The sequence below is a fragment of the Podarcis raffonei genome, chromosome 8 (assembly GCF_027172205.1).
Source record: "Podarcis raffonei isolate rPodRaf1 chromosome 8, rPodRaf1.pri, whole genome shotgun sequence".
NCBI classification, from domain to species: domain Eukaryota; kingdom Metazoa; phylum Chordata; class Lepidosauria; order Squamata; family Lacertidae; genus Podarcis; species Podarcis raffonei.
The window spans coordinates 77,706,973-77,716,124 of NC_070609.1; the positions used below are offsets into that span (position 1 = coordinate 77,706,973).

Below are 9,152 nucleotides of genomic sequence, written 5' to 3' on the forward strand. Positions count from 1 at the left end.
GTACAGCTTCTGGGTCATGTGGCCAGCATGACTAAGCCACTTCTGGCTAACCAGAGCAACACACGGAAACACCATTTACCTTCCTGCAGGAGTGGTATCTGCTTGCACTTTGACGTGCTTTTGAACTGCTAGGTTGGCAGGAGCTGGGACCGAGCAACGGGAGCTCACCCCATCGCGGGGATTCGAACCGCTGACCTTCTGATCGGCAAGCCCTAGGCTCTGTGGTTTAATCCACAGTGCCACCTGTGTCCCAACCCTTGTATACCCCTCCCTATTTGTGACGCTCCACTGATGTAGTGATGATGTATCTTTGGAGGCCAATGGCGTCCGGGGGGTCCGGCACACTTCCCTTCGCGGCTTTGACCCTTCCTAAAGACCTTTGACTCCAGCAGAGTAAACACAGCGGAACAGAAGCAGGAAACGTTCTTCGTGTGAGAGCATTAATTCAGGCTGAAACGCAGCAGTCTCCTTATCTTTAAAGACTTTATTCCTTAGCAAAACACAACAGCAATAAATCTCCTGCCTGGCGACTGTTCGCACATGGCTGCTGCTCTCTCCTTGGAGCAAACACGCACACTGAAAGAACACAGTAAAACCACACCCTTCAGTGTTCTAGACCCGCCCTCAGAATGTGAGGCGTCATCACTCAGAACTCTTAACCCTGTAAGTTCTGAGCCTCTCCTAACAGACGCTCCGAAGGAAGCCAGGGAGTGCCGCCCGCGTAGCGGCCGGCCTGGCGCCGCTCTTCCCCGTGACCGCCCCGCTGGTGCTGCTGCTGCTGGGCCGCCGCCAGCACCGCCGGTGTTGGGGCTACCGCTACTACTCCGCCCCGCCGCAGCCGCCGCCTTGCCTCGTCTCCCGGCCCCTCCTCGCCGCCGCCCGCCCCCGCCATGGCCGGCCCGGCCGCCGGGAGCCGGTCCCGCGTCTACGCCGAAGTCAACAGCTTGAGGAGTCGCGAGTACTGGGACTACGAGGCGCACGTCCCCACCTGGGGTAATCAAGACGATTATCAACTGGTTCGGAAACTCGGCTGGGGGAAATATAGTGAAGTCTTTGAGACTATAAACATCACCAACGACGAAGGAGTGGTTGTGAAAATTCTTAAGCCAGTGAAGGAAAAGAAGATAAAACGAGAAGTTAAGATTCTGGAGAACCTGCGAGGTGGAACAAACATCATTAAACTGATCGACACTGTCAAGGATCCAGTGTCAAAGACTTCAGCTCTAGTGTTTGAATACATCAATAATACAGATTTCCAGCAACTGTATCAGATCCTGACAGACTTTGATATTCGGTTTTATATGTATGAATTGCTCAAGGCCTTGGATTACTGTCACAGCATGGGAATCATGCACAGAGATGTCAAACCTCATAACGTCATGATAGACCACCAACAGAAAAAGTTGCGGCTCATAGACTGGGGCTTGGCAGAATTCTACCATCCAGCTCAGGAATACAACGTCCGTGCGGCCTCGAGGCACTTCAAAGGGCCAGAGCTCCTCGTTGACTACCAAATGTACGATTATAGCTTAGACATGTGGAGCTTAGGCTGTATGCTGGCCAGCATGATCTTCCGAAAAGAACCTTTCTTCCATGGTCAAGACAACTATGACCAGTTGGTTCGCATTGCAAAGGTTCTGGGTACAGATGAATTATATGGTTATCTGAAGAAGTACCACATAGAACTGGACCCCCACTTCAATGATATCTTGGGACAGCATTCACGGAAACGTTGGGAGAACTTTATCCATAGTGAAAACAGACACCTGGTCAGTCCCGAAGTCTTGGATCTTCTGGACAAACTCCTACGATATGACCATCAACAGAGGTTGACAGCCAAAGAAGCTATGGAGCACCCCTATTTCTATCCAGTTGTGAAGGAGCAGGCCCAGCCCAGCTCCGACAGCCCTGTGCTCTCCAGTGGCCTCACAGCAGCACAATGAAGTTTGGGGGAACGACGGGTAATTCCAGAGGTTTACAAATACAAACACACCCTTCAGTCACCTAGGGAAGGGATGAACCAAACCCCTGTATGCTCTGCAGCAAGCCTCGTCTTGAAGGGGGTTAGGGCTTAGCCTCCCTCTCTCTCCAGCACTTACGGCTACCCAAACTTTCTCTCTGTGTTACTGATCCAAACAGTTGTGCGAGATTTACTTGGATAAGCGGCTGTACCCCCACGGTCTGCACGACTGGCTCTGGGTTGATTCTGCAGTTTCGTACTCTACCTTTCCCAGCCTACCATTTTCTCTGTTCTTCCGTTGGACAACATTTCAGTTTCTCCCCTCCCACACACACTGGAATGTAGCATATGCACCCCATAGAGGCAAGCTCCTGTGGGGTCAGATTCTACTTAAGTCATAAGCAAATTAAAGCCTGTAAGTAGTGGGTTTCACCTCTACTCTCTCCAGGTCTCACCCTGGCCCTCATTTTCCTGTTTTTAAACCAGCAAGTCTTGGAAATGGTTTTGAGTCGGTCAAAAGTACATTCAAAGCAGGTAGCCATTGGGGAGAATCCTACTTCCTCCCTCTTCCATTCCCTCTGGGGAAGTGCCTGCCTTAGTTGGAGGAAAGGTCATTCTTTGAGACAGAAGGAGAGCTTCCTCTGGCGAGGCATGTTATTATCGCTAGAAAAGCCAACCTGGTCATTCCCATCACTGTGCAAAATTCAGAATTGTGTTGATTACAGCTGCTTTGACTATGTGAAAGAGGCAAAGAGGAAGTGTTTGGGCAAGGAGACCAGTGGGGAATTTTGGAAGCCAGACACGGAGGGGCTGTTCAGAATTGGTGTGCAACAATCTGCCAAGGGTTCAGATCCCTATAAGCATTTTTACATGCCCAGCCCAGTGTTGGAATTGTTGGGGTAGAATCCTCTGCTTTGGGGGAATGGTGTGTAAGATGCTCCTTTTGTTTTTCCATTGGGTCTTGTCATGAGCCCCATAGTTCAACCCCACCTTTTGGGGGGATTATATTGTGTGATTCTGGTGACTTCATATACCTAAATCCACACACACACACACAAATTGTCGCCATGCCGAAATACAGATTTTTTTTCTTTCTGTTACATTGTCAAATATTTAATTTTAAGTAAGAAGGTTAGATTGTTTCTATTTGAAGCATCTGTTTACATTCCACATCCCCATAACGACATGTTAGCATTGATATCAGGTCAGATCCATTTGTACAATTCACTGGAACCAATAAATCTCTCTGTGTACAAAAAAAAAATAAAAAAAAATGATGCTGCTCAAAGTTTGATCTTCTTGCAGTCCATGGGACTCTCAAGAGTCTCCTCCAGCACCATTATTCAAAAGCATCAATTCTCCAGCGATCAGCCTTCTTTATGGTCCAGCTCTCACTTCCATACATACATCACTACTGGGAAAACCATAGCTTTAAGTATATGGACCTTTGTTGGCAAGGTTTGTTGCCCAGGGACTCAGCTATACAGCTGCAAATAAAATGTTTTAAATGTGCTGCAAAGTGCAATATACAAATGTGACACTAGATGGCGACAGTGAGCTATGCATAATTCAACATATCCTTCAAAACTTTTTTTTTTATTTAAAAAAAGCATTTTCACAGCCTTTTTTATACGTGTGCAGATTCCACCTAGGACTTCATTGGGGACAAGGCAGTGGGTCTACTACTCCGAGTGAAATTTAATTGGACATAGCCCAGTGCCTCAAGGGACGGAAGATCTTGGGCAGGGGTGCCAACCTGAAGAAAATATTGGGGGGGTCAAGCACACCGCAAACCAAACCTTGTCCAATTGACTGCAAACTGGTGCCAAAGTGGAGTGGGTTTGGTGTGCCTATGGCCCCCAGTTTCAGTGTCAATTATTCAAATGTAGGGGGGACGCGGGTGGCGCTGTGGGTAAAGGCCTCAGCACCTAGGGCTTGCCGATCGAAAGGTCGGCGGTTCGAATTCCCGCGGCGGGGTGCGCTCCCGCTGCTCGGTCCCAGCGCCTGCCAACCTAGCAGTTCGAAAGCACCCCCGGGTGCAAGTAGATAAATAGGGACCGCCTACCAGCGGGAAGGTAAACGGCGTTCCATGTGCTGCGCTGGCTCGCCAGATGCAGCTTTGTCACACTGGCCACGTGACCCAGAAGTGTCTGCAGACAGCGCTGGCCCCCGGCCTCTTGAGTGAGATGGGCGCACAACCCCAGAGTCTGTCAAGACTGGCCCGTACGGGCAGGGGTACCTTTACCTTTACCTTAGGGGGGGAGCTGCTTATGTGAAACACTTTGTTAAGGAAAATTCTGGGGTGAGAGACTACTCAACAGCCCCACTCATTGGGGCAGAGCCCGCTGGTCTATACAGTCAGAAAGGAAGGAAGTTCCAGCCAAATATAGGAGCGAAACAGCAGTCAGTAGACCAATATCTTTATTATTGTGCAACCGGTCCCCACAAGAGTAAGAACACCAAGCATGGGGCGACATCCTCTTTTAAATCTTCACTCTTTCCCCCAGAATACACTTCGAGCAGCATCACTGATACATCATTACTACATCAGTGGAATGTCACAAACAGGGAGGGGTATAAGAAGATGAAACCTCTCCATTCTTAAGGAAATCAGCCCTGAGTGCTCACTGGAAGGACAGATCCTGAAGCTGAGGCTCCAATACTTTGGCCAGCTCATGAGAAGAGACTCCCTGGAAAAGACCCTGATGTTGGGAAAGATGGAGGGCACAAGGAGAAGGGGACGACAGAGGACGAGATGGTTGGACAGTGTTCTTGAAGCTACCAGCATAAGTTTGACCAAACTACGGGAGGCATGGAAGACAGGAGTGCCTGGCGTGCTCTGGACTAAACGACTAAACAACAACAAATACAAGGGTTACAGGAATTCAACATTAGGTCACTTTATCAGACACCTTTCCCAACACCTCTTAAGTACCCATCACTGAAAGAACAATAAAACACTTTACATATCCTTGCCCTCAGGACTTGTCTGGAGAGGGGCTTTCAGAACACCTGACTTGCTAAACTGCCTCTGTGGATGTCTATTGCGTGGCGAGTTCCCGCCCCCCACCAGGAAAATAAAGAGACGAGACACCATAATTTAAGGTTAAATGGGCGAATTAGGCCACAACTTTATTGAATTCAGGAATGAGAGGCATTGGCTTAGGCATTGGTCCTATCGACTATCCGGCTCCAGCCCATTTGCTGGAGACACGGGGAAGGGTTAACACTATATCGGGGGAGTCTCCTGCCAAGGCACGTCGACTAGGAGCTCCCCCGGGTCACCGCTCTGGGGCGTGCCTTTGGCCCTCACCTCCATAGGCTTCGGACAGGGCCACGCCCCCCGGAGTCCTTTAACAGACTACCCTTCGCTCACTGGGGGGAGGTGATGGCGTTCCTCCCCCCCCCCACATCCTCTTAACCCCTTCCTACCAATGCCTACCGCCACACGAGCAATCGCTCGCCGCCAATACTCTCATGCCTGAAACCCATTTCTTATCCCCTTTACTATATCAGTCAGCCACATGTCATCTCCCGCATCTGAAAGATGCACGCCATCCAGCCAAATATCATTTCCCGCATCCGAAAGATGCACGCCATCAAGCCGGTAGAGGGCCTTGCAGTTGCCCGGGTGGTCAATGACCTCACCCACCCAGGGCTGCCACTCTACGCACCACCGCCCGATCCAAGGCTTTCCTAGCCCTATTTGTGGCTATCGGGCACCTGCTCTCTCTCCAAACCCGGCTTTCCATCAACAAGCCCCAAAGCATGGTGATGTTTGGATAAGAGGCCTTAAGATAAATCCTTTTCGCCTAATTGGATAACTAAAGCATCTGGGGAGCCCTCCGCTGCCGCTCTGGCCCTAATTGCGGGCAACATTTCGGCCCAGCGCGTTCCCCTCTGATAGATCCAAGATATATTGATGTAGTTAAGGTGCGGCCCGAGACTGGAATTGATGGCGCGGACCCTGGCCTCATGCACAATGCTGTGCCCGATTATCCAGATGCGCGCCCTCATAGCTCCTGCACCCTAGGGTCCCCGTTAACGGCATAGTTTCTATCCGAGTGGACAGTGCAGGGCCTATAATCCAAATGTGCGCCACAATGTCGCCTGAAAGCAAAAGAAGGTAACGAAGCCAGGTCAAGTATACTGTGAACAATCACAAGGTTTTACGAATATATCCCTTAAATGCATCAGACTTACACTGCCCACAAGTCCTTCATCCTTTCAGCTGAGAGTCCCAATTGCAGTGCTGTGGAGGCGGCCCCAATCCTAAAGGAGTTAGCCGCGAATTCGGCTGAGGATAAACCGCAGGCAGCAATCTCCCTTCGCATAACGCGAGTGGGCTGATGCCGTGCAAGGCGGGAGCCACCCAAATGTATAAGGAATGGACCTGAGATGGTTGGTCTCACGTACATGAAATGTTTAGTGTCCTTTACTGCTGATCGGTTTTGGAACATTGGACATGCAGGACTAAATTGGATCTGAACAACGCCAGGTCTCTCAAACTAACCCTGGGCAGCGGATTCTGGTTAGCCCTTACAAACCACTTCGCCAATGCGCATAGCGCCAAAGGCAATTGAGTATGCAGCTGAAAATAACCGGCCTTGTCCTCGGCCCAACAGATACATTATTTATTTTATTTATTTATTTTGGACTTGGCATAGAATGTCATAACGGCCTTCTACCATCACTTTTAGGAGGCTGCAGCCTGCGCCAGCCCTATAATAATAATAATAATAATAATAATAATAATAATAATAATAATAATAATTCATTATTTGTACCCCGCCCATCTGGCTGTGTTTCCCCCAGCCACTCTGGGCGGCTTCCATAGAAACCAAAATTACACTAAAATATCCCACATTAAAACAAAAAACAAAAAACTTCCATGCACAGCAGCCCTACAGAGCCCTTCACACTAAGAAGTCCACACCAGGGTCTGTGGATTAAACAACCTTACAGAAAAAAGGATATTGCCGCCTACTGGATGTTTAAGAGCCTTTGCTGCACGACCCAGCACCCTCCAATGTACCAAGTATTGCAGAGCTTCAGCCTGGTAGGAGGTGTGTCAAGCCTAGGATTTTTTAAAAAAAAAAAAATTGCCTTGAGGTGTGTCAAGCCTAGCATTTATTCATTTATTCATTCATTCATTCATTATTCATTATTTATTTATTTTTTTTTATTTATAAATTTGCCTTGGAACTCCATAAAGTCCAACCAAGCCTTTTATAAGATCTACGCGTGGACGGGGCTCCTGAAGCTAATACTCCCTTCAGGACATCACGTTCCCAAGGCCACAAAGGTGCTCCCGGAATGGCTGTGGCAATTTGCTGCGCCTGGACATCCGTGATGTCATTGTTAACCCTAGGGGTAAATTTGGTAGAGAAATCAATGTTCAATTCTAAGCACAAAAGGACAAAGGTCCAGGGCAGATCTGCCACTCCAGGAGAGTGCGATAATTGCTTTGACAGGACACTGACAACTGTTTGATTGTCGGTTCGGAAGCATACCTGGTGATTCCAGGACTCGTCAGCCCGTAAATGCCATTGTACTTTCCAGGAAATTTAACCCACCTTCAGGTCTGACTTGACCACTTTAGAGAGGCGCACTCAGTGTTGCGGAGCACGCAGTCCCGCTGACAGCTTAGCCAATCGCCCACAAAAGGGGCAGCCAGGGGACACTACCCAGCATGCAAAGTTGAGGTGGCCGAAGCGTGAATTGACTCTGGCCAAGGGTGACCTTCTTAAGGGGAAGAAGTTGCAGAATTATTATTATTGTTTATATATATATATATATATATATATATATATAGTGCTAATAGCCTCTTCCCTTGATAGGCGGGATGTCTGTGCAATTGTGTCCGATTCGATACCCAAAATAGGTTATGGTCAAAACTGGACCCTCTGTTTTGTCCGCCACCAAAGGTACCCCAAGCTCCTCAGCCAGGGAGGTGAAAGCCTCTAAAAGAGAAGCGCAATCAGGGCTATTACTAATTATTGGGGGGAGAAGAGTTATTGAGTTATTGAGGTAATGGGTCACCCCTTCAGAACCAGTTCTAGAGCCCAGTCCAAACTTGCACTAAATGACTCAACGGCTGCACAAGCTACTGAGCACCCTAGCCATAGAAATTCGTCAGGATGAATTGGCAGGAGACGGAAAGCCGACTCAATGTCGCACTTAGCCAAGAGTGCCCTCCTGCTGAACCTGCGCATAAGCTTTATAGCCTGATCAGAGGAGGCATATTTCACAGAACAAAGCTTCTGTGGTATTGCAACATTGACTGAGCCACCTCTAGGGTAGGATAGGTTGTGGATCATAGGATACTCTCCTGGAGTCTATGGGGGGGACAACGCCTAAAGGTGAAATGAGTAAACCTGCTATAGATGGCTCCCTGAAGGGGCCGGCCACCCTCCCGACCAGAAATTTCTTTGATTTCTTTTTGCAGTAGCTGGCATTTCCCCAACTGATTCTTTGGTTTGGGGGGGGGGTTCCCTGAGTTAGGGGGTAATGAAACAAGGTTCTTGAAGCCATAAGTGAAACTCGTCCCCAGGGTACTTTGCTGCCTCTATTTTAGGGTATTTATCGAGGAGAGTTCTAAGCGGTGAGAGCTCAACAGAACACCACAGTCAAGGGCCAAATTCATACCAGTTTGTGGCTGTTCTTTTTTGGTGGGTCTGTGAGCTTTTCAAGACCCCTGGTGGAAATGCCCCCTGCTGCCCGGAAAGGGCTGTTTATCTTTAAAACATGAAGACGCTGGGTGGTTACCTAGGCACTTCTCACATTCCTGCGCATACTTACAATTTGGCCCCTGGCACACACCCTTGTTGTACTCCCAGCAAACCTCATGGTGAGGGACTCGCTTAGCTTCAAATTTCCAACTTAAAGGGATCTGGCTGCTTCTTTCCCACATGCTCCATCCAGTAATTCTGGTCGCTCAGGACCCAGCGGGTGGTGGGCAGCAGGAAAGCTTTTCTGAATCATCCTCAGCATCAGAAGGCTTACTTCTTTTGCTCTTCTTGGCCGAATGTTTCTTCTTACTTGGACTTCTTTCTCCCTTGCCCATCATTGGAGACTGGTGCTGTTCTGCAGCCGCTGACACTTCCTGTTGCCCCTGCGTCTCTTCCTCCGATGATGTTTCGGAGCCCCCTTCCGTGGTAAAGACTGAGGTTGTGAATCCTGAAGCACACTG

General features: G+C 49.0%; 1 protein-coding gene across 1 annotated transcript; it reads left to right on the forward strand.

Moving 5' to 3' along the window:
* The first annotated feature begins 723 nt into the window (after positions 1-723).
* Positions 724-3,005, forward strand: LOC128419824 (casein kinase II subunit alpha'-like). The gene has a single exon (XM_053400978.1). It carries the CDS (start codon positions 891-893, stop codon positions 1,941-1,943), a length of 1,053 nt encoding a protein of 350 aa, XP_053256953.1. The 5' UTR covers positions 724-890; the 3' UTR covers positions 1,944-3,005.
* The last annotated feature ends 6,147 nt before the right edge of the window (positions 3,006-9,152 follow it).

Coding starts and splice junctions, on each gene's coding strand:
- LOC128419824 (XM_053400978.1), top strand. CDS start 891: ATGGCCGGCCCGGCCGCCGGGAGCCGGTCCCGCGTCTACGCCGAAGTC.